The 25,329-nt window shown below is 40.7% G+C and overlaps 1 protein-coding gene and 1 long non-coding RNA gene across 8 annotated transcripts; one reads left to right on the top strand and one right to left on the bottom strand.

The window, feature by feature from the left end:
• Positions 1 to 410: 410 nt before the first annotated feature.
• On the top strand, positions 411 to 1,831 carry LOC130087022 (uncharacterized). Its single transcript, XR_008807313.1, has 2 exons — positions 411 to 509; positions 1,529 to 1,831. It is a non-coding gene; the product is annotated as an uncharacterized LOC130087022 (long non-coding RNA).
• A 2,867-nt stretch (positions 1,832 to 4,698) lies between these two features.
• On the bottom strand, positions 4,699 to 18,473 carry elavl3 (ELAV like neuron-specific RNA binding protein 3). 7 transcript variants are annotated; one of them, XM_056252972.1, is made up of 7 exons: positions 18,036 to 18,473; positions 12,174 to 12,390; positions 11,983 to 12,086; positions 9,013 to 9,166; positions 7,999 to 8,227; positions 7,583 to 7,621; positions 4,699 to 6,985 (listed from the first exon to the last, which is right to left on the bottom strand). In XM_056252972.1, exons 1-7 carry the CDS (start codon positions 18,042 to 18,044, stop codon positions 6,637 to 6,639), a joined length of 1,101 nt encoding a protein of 366 aa, XP_056108947.1. In that variant the 5' UTR covers positions 18,045 to 18,473; the 3' UTR covers positions 4,699 to 6,636. The 7 variants fall into 7 exon arrangements, with proteins under 7 accessions (XP_056108947.1, XP_056108964.1, XP_056108956.1 ...); XM_056252989.1 differs by having other exon boundaries at positions 4,699 to 6,964; positions 18,036 to 18,471; XM_056252981.1 differs by having other exon boundaries at positions 7,999 to 8,224; positions 18,036 to 18,471.
• Between the last annotated feature and the right edge of the window lie 6,856 nt (positions 18,474 to 25,329).

The following is a 25,329-nucleotide window of genomic DNA, read 5'->3' as shown; positions in this document are numbered from 1 at the left end:
TGTACGATTTTTTTTAGATTTTGAAGTGTCCATCATTCCACACACACATTTGTCTGTGAATTAAAGGCTCGTTCGCACCAAGAGCGATAATTATATTGCCGTTCACTTCAGCAAACAATATCGTTTTGTTTATTATAAGCGAGCTGTCATTTTTTCGTCTGTCGCTTTAAATACTCAAGCTCAAGGATGGATTTTGTGATTGGCTGTCATTGTTTTTATCGTACACAACAGCTGGAAAAAATATCGTTTCTGTGCCGTTATCATTATAGTTGTGGTTTTCTTTTATATTCAGAACGATTTTTTAGAACTATATCTTTATCGTTATAGTTATCGTCCTTGGTGTGAACGGGCCGCCTTAAGTGCATCATCCAGGTATTTAAAATAAACATTTTCTTGTTGGAATTGTCAGTGTGAACACACCACTCACACTACAAAATGGTATCGAATAGTACAAAAGTACTTGTCTTTACTGTAGGAAATGGACAACCAGTTGACTAACTGGGGTTAATGTGGTAACACTTTACTTGAAGGGGTGTGCATAAGACTAACATGACACCTTCATAATCATGACATGACACATGTAATGAATATGAAGGAAGTTTTATGCATGTTTGTGACAACTGTCATTAAGTGTCATTCGCTCAATTATGACATTTTTATTGCAAATATGACATTGTTTGAGATGTCTTTGTTATGACACCTTGACATAAACCAATACATCATAACCTGTCAGTGTCTTTGTCATGACAACTTGACATTACTAAGACAACACAACCTGTCATAAATATGTCATAAACATGACCTAGCAGATTAATTATCAAACTTAAGAAACCACTTAGCTTTATTGGTTAACATGGTAACACTTTACTTGAAGGGGTGTACATAAGACTGACATGACACCTTCATAACCATGACATGACACATGTCATGAATATGAAGTAGGGTTTATGCATGTTTATGACAACTGTCATTAAGTGTCTTTCGCTCAATAATGACATTTTGAATGCAAATATGACATTGTTTAAGATGTCTTTATGACACCTTGACATAAACCATAACATCATAACCTGTCAGTGCCTTTGTTATGACAATTTGACATTAAATTAAGTTAAACTGTCATGTGGTTGGTTTTGACATTGGCTGTCATGAAGCCATTATAACTGTTTAATGACAAATTCAATTTGTACCACTGTAGTTGAGGTCACGAAAAATATTCATGACACAGTTATAATGGCCTTATGACAGCCAATGTCAAAACCAACCACATGACAGTTTAATGTAATTTAATGTCAAGTTGTCATGACAAAGACACTGACAGGTTATGGTTTATGTCAAGGTGTCATAAAGACATCTTAAACAATGTCATATTTGCATTCAAAATGTCATTATTGAGTGAAAGACACTTAATTACAGTTGTCATAAACATGCATAAACTCTACTTCATATTCATGACATATGTCATGTCATGGTTATGAAGGTGTCATGTCAGTCTTATGCACACCCCTTCAAGTAAAGTGTTACCGTTAAGGTTTTACACGCTCGACTATGATCTTTAGCATTATCTGTTGCTTATTGAAGTTGTGGACCATCAAGCTGTTTATTAACTTTACAGACAATGATAAAACTGGATAAAGGAATTTCATTTTGTCCCGAATGACTGCAGCAGCTTGTTCAAAACCCCTCCGAAAAAAAAAAGCACGCACAAAGAAAACAGAGATTCATATCGTTTATTTTTTTTCTGGCATGTAAAGTACAAATAATTAAACAATTCCATGAAAAAGTCCTCAAGCGTCTTCAGCTGAAATCCCAGTAATAAATATCCTAAACTAAACTGAAAGGTTTATTTATTTATTTTCCCCTTTGTTGTGTGTTTGTTCGTTTGTTCATGTTTGGAAGTATGAGATTTTTATTCGTGACACACAGACACTGAGATCATTTTGATCGTTTTTTTTTTTATTATTGTTGTTGTTCGTTTGTTTTATTCTGTTATTCCTGGAAAATGGTTTCAGAAGAACGTTGCTAAGTAACTCTGTGTCCCTCCTAAATTAACTGACACAAAATACAACTGGTTGAGAAACAGAGTGACCACTGACCCCTTTATCTAGCTCAGCGCCATCGCCTGTCCCATCTCCCCCGCTGCGCCCCCAACCCCCCAAACGACTCTATTATTTCCTAGACCGCTCTCTTAGTCGCTTCCACGGCTCTGTACGGCAGCGGGGTGAGGGGTGTTTGGCGAGGGACGCTGAGCCTAAGGCCTGGCTGCGGGACGAGAGCGTAGACCCGCCCCGGGCCCTGATTCACTATGGGGTTCTGATAGTGGCTGGAAAAACAAGACTGTGATTAGATTAAATAATCAAAACGTTTTCATATAACAAGACAAACAAAACACAGGCATTAAAGGCATAACATCTAGCACACAGCATGTATGTTTATACACTTCAATTAGTTTAATATAGCAGTGCATTCTTTGCCTATGGAGAACTTTTCCCAAATTGTAATTCTAAAGCAGTTTTTTTTTTGTTTTTTTTTTGTTTTGTTTTTTTAATCTATTTGTTCCCTTTAAAGAAAAACAAAAAAGGTGTAACCACATTTTGGCAAAATTAAAAGTATTTAAACTTGCAAATATAATGAAATAAACCATAAATATACACAAAACATACTTTCATACGAGGCAATAATAATAATCATAATAATGATAATAAATAGTTTTTAAGTTAACAATAAGTTAAAACTACAAGCTTAAAGTCGCCCAAATAATACAAGTTCATTGGCGCTATATTGATTTTTTTTTTTTCAGTTTAAATTATTTATGTTGCAACAAAAGCTACCACAGACTTTTACAAACACAATTAAACACATTTTGATTGAAAAGAAATAATTCTAACTAATTCTAAAACCTGCATACACTGTAAGAACGGCAACTAATTATAAATAATGGAAACAAATATAAGAAATCGTACCCAATAAAAGGAAACAAAACGAAATATTCGACCCACGTGTGTGTCCTCTATGGCAACATCAACAACACAAATACGCTAAGTTAACGTGTGATTCTGATATGTAAAGGAAATCAATAAATTACAGGAAAAATGATATTCTGAAATCAACATGGGCTAAAACCGATGATATTTTAGACGGTATTCCTTTCACGGTCTTTTAGATTTGCTCTTTTCGGTACCATAGACGGCTGTTTGTTTTAGCTTGCATGGTCAGAGCACTAATAAGGGGGCGGAGGAAGGGATAATGGACATGTTTAGAGACCAGAGCTCTTGGTGCTTGTTTGATTCTTCTAATGAATCTGTTAGTTAACACTTTTTTTTTTTTTTTTTCATTTTGTTGTTGTTCATTACATTTGATCCTTTCACTATTCTGCAAACCATTTCAGTGTGACGTTTAATTTCTTTTTTAAAAAATATATATATCTTTTGTTCTCAGTCAATATAAAAACGAAGCACATTGCACTTACTGTTCCATAGGAAAGTTTTTTTGTCTTTTTTTTAAAATGATTATTATTGAAGTTGCTCAAGCGGTGCAGTATGTTTGTTTCCTGCCATTGTCCTTGGCTCTCAGAGGGAATGGGGTAAGTGGTGTAGCTAAAGGGTTCGTTGGGACACTCAGCCAGAGGGACGACGCTAAAGACCCCCCCTTTCGGACGTCAGGCACACTACTGGGTTGCCCTGGTCACTATCTATCCCGTTGCTCATTTTAGAGGGTGGATGAATCTTTACATTTCGGATTGTTATTGTCTCCTCTAGGGCACACCACCAGGATGAGTTGCGCTAGCGAAAGAAAATTGTGTTGTTGTTAATGTGGCGTTGTAAGCTGAGAGGGGTTCAAGGTATATCACAGTTTTTATACAATGTGAATGGAAAGAGTTTAGAGACACTTTGATATGTTATAATATATGTGTGTGCGCGTGTAAGTGTGTGTGTGCGTGTGCGGTCACACTCTTGCTAAATGTTTCGGACTGACTATTTATTTTTTTCTTCCCTTCATCAGTGACAAAGCTAAAATCCCTTGGTTGGTTAGTGCTTGTGCATAGGAGCAAAATCAGGTGTTGATGATATGATGGTGGAATAGAGAAGATATGTGTTGCAGAAATTAAATAAACAAGAAAAAATGTAAACAGTAAAATGATAGACATTTGCCTTGTGTGGTGACATACTGGCGAATATAATTCACTATGGATTATTGTGTGAGATTTGATTACATTGATAAGTGCAGCTACATTGTATTGTCAATTTCTTAACTTTTTTTGGCGCACTGAAAATGCTGAAGCGTTAAGGTGATTCTTCTTTTTCGTCTTTTTGCCGATACGAGATGAAATGCTCTGGGTGTTCGATACCCAGATAGCACAAGTCTATTTGATGTGATGTTTACATCTGGAAGACGTATTTTTAAGAGTGTTGATCATCTGCAATACGTCTATAGGACGTTTCCTGTCAGATGTCAAATAGACGTTTAGAAGATGTCAGTTTAACATGCATTCTAAATCATTACATCTTAAAGACATCTTCTAAACATCTATTTGACATCTGACAGGAAACGTCCTATAGACGTATTGCAGATGAGCAAACACTCTTAAAAATACGTCTTCCAGATGTAAACATCACATCAAATAGACTTGTGCTATCTGGGATGTGACGCCATTTAGAGCTTCACTGCACCGTCATTGAAGCAACATTTTTCACTTTAGAGAAACCATAGCGTCTTTTTTTCTTGCGTAATGCATACATTTGCCTGTCTGCTGAATCTTTTTTGTTTGTTTTTGAATGTTTCGTATTTCTTTTTTTTGTATTTTTTGTATTTTTGAAAATGAAATGGTTTCACTGCATGTAAGTCTTAGTCCCCAACCCTCCGATCCCCTCCCTTTACACCGCAGACTGGCCCTCTCTCCCCAAAGTTGAAAACTCTGAAAATAAAAGCCATGCGGTGTGTCCAAAGATTTCCACGATTTAAGAATCTGTAAAAATGTCGCACAAGGTCTTGTTTTTTTTTCCGTAGATATAAAAATATATTAATCTCTAATGTAATCCTTTCAAAGAGATCATTGTCCTCTTTGGCTAACACAGCGTTATTTAGAAAAGCAAAATGTCACTTGATTTGAACACACATTTACATCTTTCAGTTCTTTTCTTCATATGATGTGAAGTTTTGCAATTTTTTACAGCAATGTCTCTCCCCATGGAACGGTTTAGTTTGTTTTATCACAGGGCTGTGGACAGCTTGGGCATTGTCGTTATTGTATCTAGGGAATTTTTCATTTCTCAAAATACTCAAATTATGAGTATTTTGAGAACAGATTCTCTCTTTTTTTTTTTTTAGCTCATGTGGCTGCGACTTGCTTAAAAGGGCCTTGAGGACACAAAATTAGATTTTATGTTTGATATGTAGCTGTTTTAGATATGCAGGGGCTGCTAAAAAACAGTTTGGGAAAAGCGAATAATAATGGGATTCCTTTTAGTGAATAGAGCTAAATGTATCTGAGAGGTTATGAAGAGCAAGGGCGACCAATCCCAGTGGCCCCTGACCTCCATAACGGCTCACATGTACGTCTCAAAGAGCTGACGCAGGGGCCTTTCCTATACTCTCAAGCCATTCAAAGCTGTTTAAAATCATCTAATACAGTTCTGGATTTTGCGGCTGGACTTCATATACCATCGCCATGGGAACACTGTCGAAATGCCCCTAGTTACACAGACAACTGCATGTGGTGGAATAGATTCTAAATTCTAACTATAAAACTCAGAGTGGAAAGATACAAGGAGATTCTAGGTCGCCATCTTTTGTAAAGTTTCGCTATTCCCTCCGGTGGAGGTCCGTATGTGCGTGTGTGTGTGTGTGTGTGTTGGTGTGCGAGTGTCTCTGTGATGAAAGTTGTCTTTCGGCGTGCTGAGGTGATTGTGATGACCCCCGGGTGACCTCTCGATTTGTGACTACCATCCACACAGTTTGTTCAGTTGCTGTTGGGTTTTGAACCTCGAGTAAGGTGTGTGTTTGGTGCCATAAGGCAAGGTTGCAACCTAATGTAGAGCCAGGAAACCGTATTCAAAGTTCTAGAAAATGCTTACATTTTTGGCTATTATAACCACCTTAAATGTTGAATATATAGTTATATCATAATATATATGAGAACACTGTTTTTAATCATTTTTCTCTTTAAAAAAAATCACTGATTCAAAATGCCCAAGTGTAAAAAAAGTGACTACATCCTCTGAAGCCAGACAGGAGAGTTACCGGGGCAATATTTTGGGTAAATTGCACATATTTGATTTGCTTTTTCTTTTTCTTTGACCAGTTCTTACTTTGCCTGAATTAAATTAAATCTCTGCAGACATTCTCTGTCACATTCATTAGACTGTCCCTCCTCATGGATTTCCCCAGCCTCGCTTCACACTTCTGCTAATTCAATACAGGCAAACATTGGGAAGGACTAGCATGTTGTGTTAAGAGAAAAGAAAAACAACTCTACTTGTGTATTTTTGTTCGAAACAACTAAACGCTTGTGTGTGTGTGTGTGTGTGTGTGTATATGTGTGTTAGAGAGAGACTCAGTCCAGGCCCATGTAGAGTGAATGTACAGGGAGCTCAGTAGCTCCCCCTACATGTTAAAGAGCAGTAGTGACTAGGCCTTCCTTCAAGCCTTGTGCTGCTTGCTGGTCTTGAAGGAGACCTGCAGGACACGGTCGCCCAAGCGGTAGCCGTTCAGGCTGGCGATAGCCATGGCTGCCTCGTCGTAGTTGGTCATGGTGACAAAGCCAAAGCCCTTACATTTGTTGGTGGTGAAGTCACGGATGACCTTGACGTTTGTGACGGCGCCGAACGGCCCGAAGAGCTGCCACAGGACGCTTTCGTCAGCTTCTGGGGACAGGTTGTAGACGAAGATGCACCAGCCAGCTCCAGTGGGCCCGGTCAGGTTGACGCCGGCTAGACTGGTCATGCTGTCAATGGTTATCGGGGAGAATCTGGGGAGGAAAGAAGGAGAGCTACCATGGGTGTCATTCTGAAGTTCAGCACAGCGTGCTTCTCATTACCACATGCTCCTGCCATTTTTGTCTCTTTGAGAAGCGGACGCTCGATCTCCACAGCCTATGTAAGAAAATGGCCAGCTATCATATTATCTAGTCATATTATCTGTTAGAAATAGTACACAGAATTCACAATGTTCAACAAAATCACGATACTAAGCAAAACAGAAACCTAGAGAGGGATGAAGGCAAATCAGAAACAAATCAACAGAAAATTGGAACGAACAGAGGAGACGCAAACGGAACCTTGTATGTCCATGCTGGTGGAAAAAAAGAACATTAAAGCAACCAAAACTGAAAAAAAAAATAATGTTAGTTCAATACAGAAATACAGTTTGATCAAGGAATCAACCAAAAGAACAAAAAGGTTCAACAAAGCCATGCCAGAATGTCCTGCTGTGATGTCAGCTAAGTCAATCTAGTCTACTGAAATGGTGTTTTCTCAAATCAATCTCTAATGTGAATCCTTAAGCCAGCAGGTGGTATTCCGGGCACTTTGTTTGAGCTTGTTTAGGCATGGATGCTTTTGAAAGGACACCTTTTTTTAAAAATTACCTCTTGACTCCGTAGCTGGCGTTTAGTAAATTGTCGAGTCTGCAATGCAAGAGGGAGAGTGACGGAGGTGAAGATATTAGTTGCAAGATCCAACAACCAGAGCAAAGCGTTTTCATGGAGCCACTTCAGCCACCAGGGGGAGCTCTTTACCGGGCACCGCATCCACCAATCAGCAGGCGCGGCTCGCCCATGGCACTGAATGCATTCTGAATGCATCCGTGCCGTGACTGATTCACGCAGCCTGTGTTTTATCTCTTAAGCAAGACAGTTCTTTTAAAAATGTACACACTGCCTCAGTTAGACCCATTGTGATTTGTCAATCCCCCTGATGGCGTGAACGTGCTGCGGTTTAAAGGAAAACCGTCACAGGGAGAGTAGGCAGCGGTAGGGGTGTGGGCTGAGGGTGGAGGCAGTACCTGAAGCGTTGAGTCTGGTGGTGCAGAGGGCCGGTGTAGCGGCGAGCAGCTGTCTGGTAAAGCTGGGTGAGCAGGGCCTGTCCCGTCTTCTGACTGGGGTTGTTGGCGAACTTCACGGTGATGGGCTCGGCGGCACCCAGCGGCTTTTGACCGTTCAGGCCTTTGATGGCCTCCTCTGCCTCATTTCGTTTATCGAACCGAATGAAACCTACTCCGCGCGATATACCTGCTCCGGACAGAAAGCGACGTAATGTAAGCACCGTGAATTTAAAAAAAATGGCAGATAAGTGAGTCATGTGGACACAGGGATAAACCAGACTTTATACTATAGTGCTTTATGATCTACTCTATAAAGCAGACAAAGAAAAATGTTAATGTAAACATGCAGAATTTTTTTTTTATTACAGTATAGTTAAAGAGAAATAAATATGGGCTGGACTTCCATTTGGAATTTGGCTTTTGGTTAACACAAAATTTGTTCAAACTATATAGCCATTAAAAAAACAATGTAGATTTTAAACCCTGAAGACGAAAATAGCGGGGAAAAACATCAAACTTAACCAGTTTTCCCCTACAATTAAATCTAACGCATGCTAAAATTGTCTTCATACCTCTGTTAAAATCTCAGAAAATTTAGTTTAGGGTTGCATGACCCTTTAAAGAGAATGAAATATGGGTGGGACTTCCATTGGGAATTTGGCTTTTGATTAACATTTATTCAAACTATATAGCCATTAAAAAAAGACAAATGACTACAACTTTAAAAATAATAATAGTAATAATTCAAAATATTATTAAAAACTACAATACTATTTCAATGATACTAAATGAACACTGCCAAGAACGTGCATTAAAAATGTAAATGGGGTCAGTTTTGAGTTCATGTTGACTGTGAAGCATAGCCTACCCCAATTTTTTTTTTTTTTTTTTTTGCGTCACATCCAGAGCTTTAATTAGATTTGCAATCCTCCCCCAGGGTGCGTACGCTGTTTGTGGAAGTGAGGTAACGTTTACCTGTGACCTGGTCTACCAGGATGCGTGAGGTGATGATCCTTCCATACTGGGAAAACAACTGCTCCATGTCTTTCTGACTCATGGTTTTGGGCAGCCCGCTCACATACAGGTTGGCATCGCGTATGGAAGCTGAGCTGGGTCTGGCGTAGGACACCTACACAAAAGAAAATTGGAGCTGCAGTTTAGGATTTGTAACATTATTAAGAAGCATGCATCAAGACAGCTGTGACAGTCCTAAAACTCCCAGCAGTGCAAAACTTTCAAGTGTAGTCGAGGCGGATATGTCACTGCAGTGCCACGCTCAAAGGCGAGACATCCGCCCACTCTCTCTTATCCCTCCTTCCTTGAAATCCACGTCTCTTATGCGCACTTCACTCGAACCAAACCCGGTTCCCTTATTAAACACTACTTCAGCTTCGCAGTGCTCCTGACAGCAGAAACACGAACCCACTCTGACATTCACACTCCCCCACCCCCCAAGACACTTCGACACCCTCTGAGCTGATTTGAGACCAGCTCCCTCAGGGAGTCGCGAGGAAAATTTGATATCATGGGCTGTTTCTCTAGCCGGTGATTTTCCACTAGACAGCAGCATTTAGAACCTGTTCCACTTTGGGATGTGTCATGTAATATAAAGTCCAATTAGGCATTTGTTTTGACGTTCAAATATTCATCTCATTTTTATATTCCCCTCTATATTTCCTAAAAATCCCCCACCGAGCCGTCTTAGTCGTATTTGAGATGCGAACAGATTTTTCTCATAAAATATGTATATTTATGAGTTTCTGGTGGAAAGGGGCTGACTTTGATTGATGGTGTCAGTGTGTGCGCATGTGTTTTTTTGAGATAAAGAGATTGGCCCCCTCCTTCTTCTCCATCTCTCCTTTGTCTTCTCTCTCAAGGGGAAACTGCTCCTCTGGCAACCGGCAAACCAAGTAAACAGATTACAAGATGTCCAGCGTCCCTGACAACTCTCTAACACGCCCTCACTAAATACCCAATAAAAAAAAAAAAGCAAATCAAATAAAAAGCTCAATACCAATTCATGCTAATGGAACAGCATCATCCTCACTTTCCAAAAACTCTCGATGTTTTCATTCAACAGTATTACACATACAAATACTTCTCATTTATATGTGGACATGTTATATTATTATACAAAAACTGTACTACCTTTACTCTATTTAAAAAAAATCTTATATTTTTAAAAAGAAATTATATTTTTTCCTACTTTTGTATTTTATTCATTTTTCTATTATCTCTTTTTACTTATACTTTTTATTATCTTTCCAAAAAATATATATGTCATAGTCTTTGTTCCAATGGTCTTTTTGATGTAAATTAATTTACCATAACATAATGTAATTTAATAGAATATATTTGCGTTTTTTATTATTTTTCTAAACATCTATATTGCCTTAAAGCCTTACACTCATTTTACCCCCCACTTATTTACTAATATATTTTTTATTTAACTCATTTGCCTTTATATTGTATATAATTTAATCGATCTAAATTCAATTTTAAAAAGTTTATTATTTTTTCCTAACATTTATATTGCCTTAAAGCTTTATAAAGCTTAACCCTTTATAACCCTAACCCTATCCTGTTTCCAATGCTCTTTTTACTGATTTAATTTATTTCTGTCTTTTAACCACTCTAGAACAAAGCATTTAATTTCACAGATTTTAACATGTTGACCTTTTATGTGTGCGATTTACAGCAAAAAAAAAAAAAAAAAAAGTAAAGCGAGTAAACTTGTTTTTATAATAAATAGGAGTCTATTTTAAACGTGTTCAAGACATTTTACAACGCCCAGTCAAGTTATAGCATGCTTCTTCGCCATCAGACCTTGGCAGAATGATGTGTTTTTCCACCATATGCGTGTTTGAGTCTTGCAGGCCAGTATGACTAAGCAGCGGTATTGTTGAGGTAGGGGTGTAATTGTGCAGTGAGTGGGTGAGTATACAGCAGAGACTGGAGGGGGGAGCTCTATTGGAGGGATGGGATGCTGCCCCATAATTAACCCTCTCCCTCTCTCTCCCACAGTACAGATGGTGCCTGCAGCCCATATGGCTCCTAATCCTGTCATTGGCATTCGGCTCCCTCCTAGCCTTTGCTACTGCGCCCCGTCACCCTCCCTTCCTCCCTCCTTCCCTCGCTCCCTCCCATCCCCGCTATCGTCTCTACCTTTCTAACAATGCCGTATTGACATGGAAAATATGACATTTGCCCAGCTTAAGGATTTGAGGGCAGTGGGCGCACGAACGTTGAATGTCAGAGAACGATGCTGGATGAATGCACTGAACAAACAAGACGATTAGGACCATAGCAATCGGTTTAAATAACTACGCCAATAATGTTCGCCCATGGCCTGCAGTCATTATTCACTGGAATAACAGTGCGTAGTTAGACTATGTTTTGCTAAAGATTATAAGGAATGAAACTGCTCTGTATGCATGCCTATATCATACAATTTACATCTACAGTATATCTCCAATATGAATGCATGCAAGCACACGCTAAGTCCGCAGAAGCTGCGGATTTTGTTGCGATCTTTGATGTGCGGTGATCAGGTGGAGAAGCGGGCCGACTGTTTAATCTCTCACTTTCAGAAGCCCTAGCAGACCTTTCCCCACCCCAAAACCCAGCTGAATTGGGGACAAAGAAGACCCTAATTAGCCAAGATTGGAGGCAGATGGGGCTCTCCTCGCTGACCTCCAAGCCTCAGATTGCGTCTCCCTAATTACATTTCCATCACAATCACCTCTGCACACAACCCTTTGCTTTCTGACCTCCACTTTCTCTTTTCTTCTGCTCCTTTTGTCCCCGCCACGATTCGTCCCACCGCCCCTCCCTTTCACCTCCCCTCCTGCTGTCACGTCTGTCTTGGGCTCTGCTTCATTCCCTACTTCATCCCCATCGAGCGATTTGAGGAGCTTGGGCTCGGTGAGGACGGGGTTCTCTTACTTTGATTGTTTTGGTCTGCAGTTTGAGACCATTGAGCGTGTTGATGGCCTTGTCGGCATCATTGGGATCCACGTAGTTTACGAAGCCGTAACCCAAACTCTGGCCTGCAATAAGACAAACAAGAATGCACTTGAAAACCACCCTTTAATGCAAAACATGTCCTACCGAATCAAGATATGCCGCATTGTTACCTGTGATCTTGTCTCGGACTAGTTTGCAGGACTCGATTTCTCCGATACTGCCGAACAGGCTCTTGAACTCCTCCTGGGTCATGTTCTGAGGCAGGTAGTTGACAATCAGGTTGGTTTTGCTGTCGTCCGCAGCACCGTTAGTGCTAATGACGGGGCCGTTTGGCAGGCTGTTTCCGCTCGGACCATTGGACACCTGAGTTTCCATGGTGCTAATTATCTGCAGGTGGAAAAATGACAAATTAAGACTAAGTTTGGGTGAAAACGCATAATTTGAGGGGCGTCCTCGTTGAGAGGTTCAAAATCAATGCGTCTGAGGGGTAGAGGGCTGGAGGAGAACAATATCCCACCTCCCCTCCTCCTATGACCTCCTCCCTCACTTCAACTCTCTCCATCAGCCCCTGGCCCTGCAGATGTCACAGTCCTTTCGCTCTTTCCCAGCCCCCCTTTATGCTATCCAGGGTCAAACAGCGTTACATCACTAGCCTCTGAGAGGACGACGGCGTGGGCATGAGGATAGTTGTCATTTCAACTTTGCTAACAGAATTTTTCTTATTTCTTTAAAAAAAAAATGGTAGTCTAGACGAATAAAGATGAGAAGATGGCGTTTGCACCTTGTTTATGTGAAAAGCGTGAGAGTGTGTGTGCGCGTCTGGGTCTTCGGTTCATCCGTGTTGCTGTGGAGCACATGATGTTTAATTTGGCCTATAGGGGATTTTCAACGAACAGATGTATGCAGGTTGTAGACGCTACTTCTGTCTTTAACGGTCCCTTTCTGTCACAACTCACGACTGGATTTCTCCTCATCGTACCGCAAGCGATCCGTCCTTCTTTTTCTTTGGTGACTTTTTATGTTGATTTTTTTAAAACATTTTCCCCAAGGCTGGTACTCTCTAGAATTTACAAATTGGCATGTGTAATATATGTTCATATATTAGTCATCGTAAGTTGACTGAAAGCACTCTTCCCTCGGAACGGCCCCTGGGGTGGAACAGGGTGTCTTAATTAACAATGCATCCGTGAATTTTTTTTTTTTTTTTTTTTTTGGATCCCCACAATCAACAGGCACAATAATATGCCACAAGTGTCCCTCTATGTTTTAACACTCTCAGGGGAAAAAAAAGGTACAAAAGCTGTCACTGGGCTGTTACCTTTTCAAAAGGACCTATGTACCATTTAGGTACCAATATGCACCCTTTATATGTTCCTTATGAAGGTACCAGCCCAGTGACAGCTTTTTGTACCTTTTTTTCTGAGAGTGTATGATGCAAATAATTAATTACAGGAATGCAATTGGAAATAAATGAAATGATAATGATATCCAATTAAGCATAAACGATCAGATGCGCAAACAGGTGAATTCCTAATAGTGTGGGAAGTCTGTTCTTTTGTTCTCCCTTCAGTATTGCCTCTCTGTAACGCTCTCTGTCTCTTCAGTGGAATGATTTATTCTTGCCTTGAGCCTTACCTCTAACCAGGTTGCCCAGGTAACAGCAGCTTGACGACTGTTGCTAATGGCTGGCTTCTTGACTTTTAGCAAACCTCACACATATGTGTGTGCATGTCATATGTGCACTTGGAGTTGTGTGTTCGAGAACTAGTGCTCGGTTAAAAATCACTTTTTGTCTCGCATTAATAAAATAAGCTTTCGGGGCCGCCAGAATTTATATCTCAGTCAGGCAAATTGACACTGACAAGGAGAAAGCTCAGGGAGGAGAGTTATTAAAGCGCTGCAAACATGGATCTAGGCAAAACTGACAATTTTACTGCCACCCGAGCAGGAATTTCCAAGAAATGGTTGTTCGTTTGATCAATCAAATAGCGATGAAAATGGCATCTTTTGTGGCAATAGCCCATAGCCTGTATAGTTCAGGAACTATCTCGGGTTCAGAATGTAAACCTACCCAAACAGGCGCTGTCTAAGCATTGACACAAACAGAGCGAGTCTTGACACAATGTGACAGGATCAGGGCAAATGTGATTCGTGAACTGAAGCAAACCTCCCTATGGCAAGCCACCCATCCTCAGCGACGAATGTAGTGAGTTACACAACGCACAGGCTCTTCGGCCACACAGACTGACACGTACACTGTCTTACAGCCCAGATACTGTCGCCAGCACAGCAGAGGTAGAGGTGGATCCCAAAATACATGACTCGCAGAGACAGGCGAGAGACTCCTTCCACTGTGCTCCTTTAGCATCACACACCTTATCAACTGTCCCTGAATTTTACGTTATTAAAAATAGGGCTTACGAAACAAAACGTGGCTACGGAAGCAGGCTCTGACGTTCCTGTCCCAGCCTGTACTTTTCTATTTCTGGTAGAGTTCTCCCTCAATATTTAATGCACTGCATCAGCATCGCCTACACAAGGACCCAGACTCACACGCAAACAAGAGCCCTGCATCTCGTCTACGCAAAACCTATTACCTTCCCACCAGCGCACTGATCAGGATAAATGACTGCAAAGATTCCTCTTAGTGAGTCTGTAATTAGAGTCTGCTGAAATGACCGTCAAGCCTTGACAGTCAGACAGAAGGGGAAATTTCATTTGATTTTTCCCTGAAAAATGTCACAATACACCAAATGTAAGAAGCCACTTGGTTGAACTGCTGCCATATTTGTTAGATGGAATAAAAATCTAGTTTAATTAAAAGTTAAAATACATTTCCATTATCTACAGTCATAAACGCATCATGCCAGAGAACGCTATTTGCAAACAGGCCTGAAAGCAGCGTGAGATAAAGAGCAATCCGACTGTGAAGACTATCGGCTCACGTCACTTCCTTAATGTCCCTGTGCAGTGAGTGAGGAAGCCATTTTCTTAAAATAAACACAGTCTTGCACAAGATCCGGCGAGGTAAACAAATAAAGCACAAGGCTGATCTAATCTGTAGCTGTATGTATCATGTCAACGTTAATTTTCAGACTGCCAGGGTCAGCCAGCGATTCCCAGCATTTTCTGTTAACGTTAGGCTGTGGAAAATAATGAATCCGTATTCGTGACATTTCTGATGCCTAATGCAGACCTTAATTTTGATCATTTGTATTTCATAAGCGTACGTGTCTGGACGAGCCTCCTGACTGAAATGTGAACGCTGGATTGCCAATAGGCTGTTTCAGTAACAGATTACAGGATTATCTTAAACAAAAGGCATTAGCCACACTCTCACTGCAGCTTAAGGGATCACAGTGGCAGCTGTAAAACAACAGGACATAAGTCAAAACTGAACGGATAAACCATTATCTTTTTTTTTTTTTTTTACCTGTGAATTGGGTTAATTTCGCTCGTGAAATTTGCTGCGCGAAAGATCATCGACTTATCGCGTGAATGCACAATTATTTCTTATTTTCCCTAATAGCGTTATTTTTTTCCTAATTTATTTACTATTTTAAATTATTAGTAATTTTGCAAGAACGCCAGAGAACGTTTAACAGAGGGAAAGGCGCTAGCAGTGTTCATGCTACTCTCTGGTGGTCGCTATCCAGAGTGCTGAATTCGGGAGTGGCTCGACATGGACAACAACCTTCAAAATATCCTTGGTGCCGCGGACTTGATTTTATCAAGTGGACATTAAGCTCTTGATGTCGTCTTTATAAATAAACACCTCTACGAATCGTTTAAAATCGTTATCCTCTCGTCCTTTGATTGGACAAGTGCGCGTGTGCTCTGTGGGCATTCACAAATCCGAGCTCCTTTTTGCTGAATAAACGTATTGACACAAGCGAACAAAAGAGCCACCCGTTCCTCCTCTACAGAGACCATGGCAGCACTATGAATATTAATGTAAACAGTAGCGCTTTGTGTCGAGGCCAGAGGCTGCGGGACTCTCCGGGAACAATGAACATTGCAACTGCCTTCACTTTAACTTATTCTACAAGACAATTTAATAATAACAATAATAATAATAATACAGCAAACATAATAAAAAATAGCTCATATACATTTAAACATCAATAATGTCATTCAATAAATGCCTATAGCTAGTCTTTCATTTATAATAATAATAATTTTAACTTAAATGGCCTGGTCGTAATATTTAGAAGTTAATGTCATTATTGTGCCTATAAAATCAGTGTATGTAGGCCTACTGTATAATGAGCGGCTCGATTCACAATTAGACGAGGCCTGTGGCTGTGATCCTATAACGTGCGTAACGCCCCTGACAGTTTAAATACTGTCCAGCATAACGTTTTTTTTTAAACGCCGTATTTTTCTTTGATTGACAACACTCTTTATTAACGGTTAGTGAGGAGCTCGTACGTTTAGACTGTTGTGTTGTGTTGTGTATCGTTGTGATGTCCTTGTCCTTGAATTGTGTACGCGCCTGGAGAAGGTTATCTGACTCAACGGTTTTATGTGCTTGGCACTGCGGTAGAGGCTCGTGCTCACGGAGGACTGCGGAACAACAAGCCGAAGGGCCCCTCGTTCATTCATCACACCATCTATTGAGAATTTAAATGAAAGGGAAGCGCGTCGTTTCGTATCGCCTTTTGTTTGAGGTCACTATAAAACAAGGCAGGCTTCACAGCAGACAATTTGCCAGGAACAGAGGCCTCTAACCTCAAACGCAAAATGACAGGTGGTTTGTGTGATTTTTTTTTTTATAGTATTAAATTAATAATTACAAATTGAGTCTTCATTGTAACGAATCTAGCGTTTAGTATTAGCTATCACGTCTTCTGGCAAGAAACAAAGACGATTGACCTGACAATACGCTTCACGTACAGCAGGCCTGAAGAGTTAAACGTCATAAATTAATCCTAACATTTTAATCGCTCATTCATGGATGCGTTTCAAACACCTGTTCGTATTTGCATGAGCTGTTGTTATTGTTTTCACAGAAAATCTACGTGAAGATGGTGACTCTGAGCTCGTGCCATCGCTGTCTTCTTCTCGAGAAGACACGCCCAAAACGCTTTCCCTCAGGCCTTTGTATTCCCCTCATATTGCTTATTTACACTCTCAGTGTCGTTATATTGGTGTAGAGAAAAGGACGGAAACGCAACTCGAGAAGAAATCGCAAGAAATCGATGACATTTGGCCGTTTCCATACGTGACATTTGGCCGTTTCCTCTCTCGCGATCTCTTATGTAGCATCGCAAGCCTTAGGAATTTTGTCCTGCCTGATTCAATCCAAACCAGTGGATGCATAATATCTCCCCTCCCCCTCTGAGTGACTCGACCCTTTTCTTTGCCTTTGCTCTCGATGGGCTCTCAGCCTCCGAGGCATCGTGTTTTGTCTCAGAGATTCAGTCTCGGGCATCCTTTCTGAACGAGGCATCTGCCCTCTTACGCCCTTCTGCCTCCGCCGCACCTCAGCTATTTCGGAGGAATTCCTCAGCGCTCTATGTTAATAATGGCTAATTATCGCTTGAATGCGTTTAATTAACGGATGTGGATAATAAATGCATGTTGCAAAGGGTTTCGCGTATTACGCATTACGATTCAAGACGAATGGTTCGTACGGCTGGAGAAAGCAATGTTTTGATTCCCCTTCAGAAAACGAAGCGAGCTCGGCTATAGCGATGCTCGCGCATGCCTGTATCACATTACTTAAATCCTGGGCTAATCGTTAATCTTATTTACGGAATCCGCGATTAGATGTGCTAGTATGTTTGCGTTTTTGACCAAATGCTGTGTATAGCCTATTATTTGATTCGCTTGTGCCTATATTTTAAGATGAATTTTAATGTCTAATTAGCCTATATTTTTGCTTTCTCAGTTTGAAGGTCTTGCACAGATTGTAGTAGCTACATGCTGTGAGGCTGTTAAAATTGATTTTCTGGTGGTGCTATTATTGTTTTGTTATGAGACAGACCAAAAAAAAAAAAAATGAAGAGGAAGAGAGAAGGTATACGTACAGTAACCATTCTTGATGTACAAAGATGATAGTGATCTAGGTCCTTCGATTTGCAGGTCTTCAGGCCGACTCGCAGAGATATTACGCCGTGGTGTGGCTCGAGAAATGCAGATGTCAGTTTTCCAAACGAAAAGAAAAAAAAAAGAAAAAGGAAAAACGACAGTCTTCGCCCAGGAAATCTCAGCCCGTGCGATTGTAGGTTTCCTCAGTAGTGTGAAAATGAGGAGAAGGGGGTTTTCTTCAGGATGATGATGAGAGAGAGATTTCTCTCCGTGTGGCGTGGGCGATGGTTCAGAAAAAAAGAGAAGCAGTGATCCCCAGTAGGGTGTGTCCAGGGGAGGGTGTTGTGGATCTGCTGTTGTGTGTGTATTTCCCAGCTCCTCGCAGGCTCCTTCTGTGCCTCTGCTGCAATGTTCTTCTTTTATGTGTCCTTCTGGCTGGCAGAGCTTGCTGCTGATTGGCTAATTGCGCAGGGAGGGTACTACATGGCAGCCATTGCAATGCGCTCCTCTCCCATTATCCCCTTCAGGAGAGATCACCGAGAGCCCCCCGTCCCTCCACCCCCACCACCATCTCTCCACTCTTTCCTCTTGCCCTCCCTTTCTTCCTGCCCCCCAACACGCATGCAGAGCTGAGTGAATAGAGCTCCACCTGCACTCCGAACAGATGGGTGCAGAAAAAGACAGGAGCCATGCTTTCTCCTTCTCTTTGCCCCTCTCTCTTTCTCTCTCTCTCTCTCATCCCCTTACTCATGCCTCAGTTTTTTTTTCCTTTCTTGATTTCACATTATTTGTCCTTGTAGCACAGCCCTTCTTCTCAGATTCCGTCCTGTAGTCTGGCATGCTGCATTTTCTAGGAAAGCTGAGTAAATGGCGTGAGTAAATCTTGCCATTTGTTTAAAAACGAGAATGCACAACGGCCGTGCGAAGGCATAACTGTGTGAAGGTCATTTCTGGACATAACACGGCCCACTGTTTAAATACCCTAACCATTTATATATTAGCATGCCAGGTGCGTGTTGAATGCGTAGATTACATAATCACACAAAGGCCAATGCCTACAATGAGAAAAATCGTCTTATTTATCATACAATATGGATTAAGACATCATCTTGGGTGTCAGTGTCATATAGATGTCACACATTATTAATTGTTGTTGTTGTATAATCGCAGGCAAAAACAATGAAATCAGAGATTTTAGAATGAATGCACACGTCTCCATATTGTCCTCATTGGTGCTGATTTTAAACATCGACACACTGATTGCAGCAGTTGTTATCTCAAGCCCCCCCCCCCCATTTCCAGTCTAGGGAGTGGGTAGAGCTCACTGAGACAGGCTGTTTGGTCTCATCTATAATGCATCTCCTGCCCCAGGACTTGATGTGTGACAAATGACCTATTTCTGCACAGACCCCCACAGGGCATTGACCTGAGGAAGCAAGCTCGGTATATCTCTTGCTATGCGGATGATGCTGGCAGTTTCATAGGTGCGAGTCTCCGCTGTGTCTGTATGGGTGAAGTTGGAGGAGATGGTTGCAGAGTAGGCTTATGGAAATATACGCTTCGCTGATGAGGTGTGAGGGGGTTGTCATTCCCACTAGAGGATGGTGTTTATTTTCGTCTGTTTATATGCGCGCCGGAGACCACGGGTCGCTGGAACTCACCTACATCTGCATCGGCCTTGGATGACCTTGTGGAAATGGTTGTGTGTGCGCGTCTTCGGCTGGAGTTCTCTGTATTTATGCAGATTGTAGACAGTCACAGCGCAGGTATCAGGAGTCAGAGAGGTACCGAGTGGGTGGTATTGTCGTTGGCGGGCAAATGCGCTGTAATGCAGATCAGAAAAACAGCATTTTCTCATTGTGTCTGCTGTGAGTAATATACACAATTATATATATTTTGGCTGATGAGTTCTTAGGAAATCATCTGAGATGGGCTGAGTGGGCAGATGCGTTCAAACTCGTTAACCTTTCGGTAATCTCGGGTGCGCCGAGCGTTGTGCATTTCTGGGTTAGGGGTTAACAGTTAAGGCCAAGCATTCTCCAGTAATCTTGACTCAATCGGGGCGCTCTGACATGGATTGCGATGCCTCGCTCTGCTGCCTTTCGTCCTCCTCTCTCATGCTCCCTTTCACTTTCAGTTCTTCTTCCTCTCGGTTCTTGTCCCGCATCTCTACCCCAGTCAGATTCTGAGTGTGGGCCCTGTCTGATATTTTACATAATTGCCTTACATAAGTAGCCAGCTCAGCGCAGAGCTTGGATGATATTAGTGGCGATGAATATTGCATGAGGAAGGCACTCGTTAAGCGTTAATAAGAGGATCGAGATGGGCCCCGCTGTCAGTCTGTCTTAACCCCGCCCACTCTCCTCAGTCAAGTCGCGACTTTCCTCAGAGTGGCGACCGAGTGAGGGGGAAAGATTGCGCCATTAGGTGCGGGTGTTGTTTTCTGCTTTGTGAGCTGAATAAAGGCAGCACTTGTGGCACAAAGAGAACAGGTCTGTTAGCTGCCCACGGTTCTGCACACACACACCCCGTTCACACTTAACGTGTATAAACCAGCTTAATTGCGGAGGCTCATTAGGGGTCTTTGCTGGCAGTGGGGCGACTGAATCCAGCCCGTGGGTAAGAGGGCATCTGAAGCACCTATTCACAACCCTGATTCAGAGGATCAAGCATGGCAGTTGCTTGAAGCTCTTTCAGTAATTTCACTGATGATTTTTAATGTTCAGGAGCCCCATCCAGAAGAGCCGATTAAGAGACTGGTGCTTTTGTCCCCCGTAGCATTAGAGCATAAGAGATTCTAAGGCTCTCTTTTGCTCTTTCAAATATCATTGATTTTCGTCACTTTTTATGGCCATCCAAATGTGGTTGTTGGTGAGATCACTGGTGGAGGAAACAAGGAACTATACACTTGTTTTTTGCATTTGCAAATTGTGGATTTACATTCATGGGAAGAAAGCATGTTATGATCGCGCTGAATCTGCTTAGCACCAGCGCAGGAGATATGATTGTGTGAAACAGATGTGTTCCATTGCTACAGCTAGTGTTATCCCGCTTATTATGTTCTGAGGTAACGGATTAGAATGGCTCAAATGTCTGCGCTAAAGAAGATTTCTCATGGATTTGTATTGCCAATTGGCAGTCTTTTAAAATGGCTTAATTTGTATAAAGATATTCGATGATGTTATTCCTTACTTTAAAATGTGCTTATGTTACATATGAGTTTGCATAAAATACATGCAAATGAAACCAAACATGGTTCAGATCAATAATGAATCAGTTTAATGATTATTTCATTTCAATATCATCCGTATCATGACCACTGCAGAATACTCTTGAATATTCTCTCCGGTGCTTTTTTTCCAGTGCTTCAATATTAGTTCTATCTCTTTTACAGACATTAGGGGTGTAACGGTTCACAAAATTCACGGTTCGGTTCGATACGATACACTTGTGCCACGGTTCGGTTCGGTACGGTTCGGTACGTTTTCAATGCAGCAAAAAGAAAGAAATGCCAGAGAAATTTCCTTGATTTTTTTTTACTTATATTTTTATTAAAACTAACATCATAAAGTATGATATATTTTTTTACTTTGAGCAATGATGGAGCTATACTTGACTTTTCTTAGGAGCATATAAAACAAAACAGCTCCTTGGACAAAATGAAATGTAATATTGTAGTAGTTATAGGTTTATAGTTCAGATTAACATTTGAGGGCAGCAATTGTATTCATACTGTCAAAATAAAACCGACGTAATGTTACTTGAAAGCATTATAGCCTACTATTCCTGCCACACTTCCATGGTTACAGTTAGTAGTGTTACTACAGTAAACCCATGGTGAATGTTGCTGATCTGTGGACACTGGATAGTTCATTCATGGCACAATGTTTCTTCCTGGTTTCCACGTCAGCGCTGTTTGATCCGTTAATAACGGAGAAATGTGAATGTTTCTCACTAGATCTCGCAGCGATGTTATTATTTCAAGTTCAATAGCGAATTCAAATGCTTTCTTTACTGAATGTCTCAGCGCTGTCTGTGTAGTAACAGAGATCGGCTCGCGCTGCCTTGGTCCAAACTGATAAACGCTCCGTCAACCACACAATAACGAGTGGTTTCGTTCCGCTTACATTACATTTGCCATTTGATGTTGGCCAATGTTGTGGTCGCGCCAGCATCTGGAGTGCGCTTGCCATGCGCAACGCGCGGCGCGCGCCTACATTTAAAATAACGAAATTTTGATCGGCAGGAAAAATGTTACAACGAACCGTTCGGTTTGAAAATGCGTACCGAAAAACCGAACCGAAAGCCTCGTACCGAACGGTTCGATACGAATACGCGTATCGTTACACCCCTAACAGACATCTTATGAATTAACACTCTTGAGTACTACATTTCAGCATAATTTGGACTTCTGCTCACATGCTGAAAGCGGTAGCACAGGATGTAAGAACATATAATGAAGAGGAATCTCATTACCCAGCTATGCTGAGCGTGACGGCTCATATAATCATAGTCAATTCACTGTTTGGCATTTGTTATGACAGTATATCATAAAGGGTCCTGACTCATAGGATGCTGTTCTGTTGAGTTTATATGTAACTTGGTGACACCTACAGAAATATGCGCAAGCTGTAAATCGCACTAGTCAAAGTGCACCTTAAATATACATACAGTGGGGTCCAAAAGTATGAGACCACTTGGAAATCTGAGATGATTTTCAATTAAACTTCTAATGGATTTAAACCAAAAAAATGTTATGATGTCAAATGGACAATAAATTCAGATTCTGAAATAAATCTGTGACATTCATCATGACTCTTTGTACAGATGGTTGACATACTGTGCAGTTCATGCAGCTTTAGTGCCAATGCCATTAAGGCAAAAACAGAAGACTTCCTAATAAAAGATTTCTCACTTACATAAATGTTATGCATTAGGGTGTAACGATATTCAAACTGAATCGAAAAACCGCGATACACCCACGGTGCCCTGGCCCATTGTTGAGGTTGACCTCACTTTACCTTATGTCATAAAACTTGTTGTTCTTGCTTGACATTTGATCAAATAGTATGGGGAGTAACGGTACACGAATTCGTGCATGCGAAGTTTAGGTACGTGTCTTGTAGGCTACCACCATTAACCACCAATAATCGCAATGAGCTACACGTTTGGTTTTTTTGATGAGAAACAAAGGGTCATTTTTTCAATTTCTGTCCAATTTATCACGAAAAATAGTTTTAACGCTCTTTGATGTGGCGTGACAGATCACTGTTAAGGCGCCTCAAATGCAGAGTGCGAGTGAACGCAAGTTCCTCATACTAGTTACAGAATAAACATGAATGAACATCTGAAGGTATGCTGATAGACACAGTTCAACTTACTGAAGCGTATTATATCTCGTGTAAACGCTCAATCAGTATTTCAATGGTGGAAAGACATCAGTAAACTCTTGTAAACAATGCCATGTAGCATTACATTTACCTCAGGCAAGTCAATCGGTGTCCACAGCTTGTTAGTTTACCAGAGAAATGTTTATCTAAATATGTGCACTATATTAGCCTATACATTTATGATATTTGATCAATTCGTACGAATTCTTATGAGTGATTAAAAGGTGGCTATTCGTTCAAATTCGTACGATTTGTCCAATCCCACGTGATGGTTAGGTTTAGGGGCGGGGTCAGGTGTAGGTCATTCGTATGAATTCATACGAATTGGGCAACTAGTAAAATATGTACGATTTAGCAAAAAACGTTCTAATTCATACGAGTGAGGTCGTATGAATTTGTACGAATTAGCCACCTCGTAAAATTTGTACGAATTGCCGTGAGATCGGATTGTATTTAACTTAACCTGTTAAAGATGTCTTATATCTGTCATGAAACTGACAGCCACTGTGTAAATGATTAGCTATATTTTAACAACAAATTGGAGTAAAAACTGAATTGTATAATTAGATTTAGAAGTTAAACTGCCTATATGCGCAGTTTGCATTCAATTTGATATTTGAGTGTTGATAATTATATCTAAAAATAAATAGTAACTGAATAGTTTGGGCTCTGTTAGTAATGTGCAGGTAAGGGCTCCCTATATAGTTTACAGCATTAGCAGATATATTTTTTTATCTTTAATTATAATTGTATTAATTTAAAGACAGAAAATATGTTCATTAAACCAGTTTAATAAAAAAAAAGCAATTTTATGTTTAGTTTTCTGTACCGAACCATACCGAACTTTATAATCAAGGTACGTACGGAACCATCAGTTTTGTGTTTTATTGTGTACTACATACTAAGACATTCTAAAATTCATGAACACTCTTAAAAATAAAGGTTACATGAAGGACCTTTAACCTTTCCATTACACAAAAGGTTCTTAATAGTGCAAAAAGTTTCTTTTCGCTCTTTAAAATATTCTTCTGAAAAGTTCTTTGAGAAACCAAAAATGGTTCTTCAAGGGCATCACTGTGAAAACTCCCTTTTGGAACTTTTCATTTTAAGTGTACAAGTCACCCAAATTGTGAAATACGCTGAATGCTGTGAATATCATTTTTATATATAAAAAAAATACTTTGGAATGAAATTATAAAGTAAAAATAATTTTTCACGAGCATTATCTCAGACTTTTGGAACCCATTATAAACTGTCATAGTTCATCCAACACTTTGAGGCACACCGACTGTGTTCTGTAATACTTTTCTGTGAAATTTTAAATAATAACCAAAGCTTGATTAGATTAAATGTAGTTGCTTATTCAGTTTCCCAAGTAACAACTCGCAAAATGAAGGAGGGATTTGGACATGTTTGTTGGCTTTCTCTTTAGCACTTCAGCACATTCATGATAAGGTGTGATATGAATGCTTGCAAGATTAGGCAGTCATAATAAACACCCATAATTAATAAAGAATACTTCACATGTCCACAATCTTCTTTCATTTTGTCTACAACTTCATTTTCATGTACCACATATAACCTACTAACGTCCATGCATTACAAACAACACAGCGGCTTTCATGTAGTGCAGCGTTTTTGCGTTTTCAGAGGCTTTTAGGAGAGAGTCAGAGCTGCTGAGTCTGATTGGATTAGAGCAGTGAGAGATGGGCGCTCTGGGCCTGTGCTTCCACCGTTTAGTGGGCTCCGAGCCCCAGGGTAACACTCCCAGCCCCTCGAGTGGTAAGGGCTTGTGGGAGCAGAAGGGTGGGGGTCGCATTTGGGTCGGTATGGCGGTTCCTACAGCCTCTCCACATAGTTCTGGGCCATTTTTGAGTAATGGATATTGGCCTAATTTGGCCCT

The sequence above is a fragment of the Rhinichthys klamathensis genome, unplaced genomic scaffold, assembly GCF_029890125.1.
Source record: "Rhinichthys klamathensis goyatoka isolate OS25496 unplaced genomic scaffold, OSU_Roscu_1.1 h1tg000004l_1, whole genome shotgun sequence".
NCBI lineage: Eukaryota > Metazoa > Chordata > Actinopteri > Cypriniformes > Leuciscidae > Rhinichthys > Rhinichthys klamathensis.
This window is presented reverse-complemented; position numbering and strand designations above follow the sequence as displayed.

Bases quoted from the DNA above. Each gene is read 5' to 3' on its own strand.
- elavl3 (XM_056252972.1), bottom strand. The intron at 8,228-9,012 runs GTAAACGTTACC...TTCTGTCCGGAG, and splicing joins CCTGGTAGACCAGGTCACAG to CAGGTATATCGCGCGGAGTA. The intron at 6,986-7,582 runs GTAATTTTTAAA...CACCCATGGTAG, and splicing joins GCCAGCTACGGAGTCAAGAG to CTCTCCTTCTTTCCTCCCCA.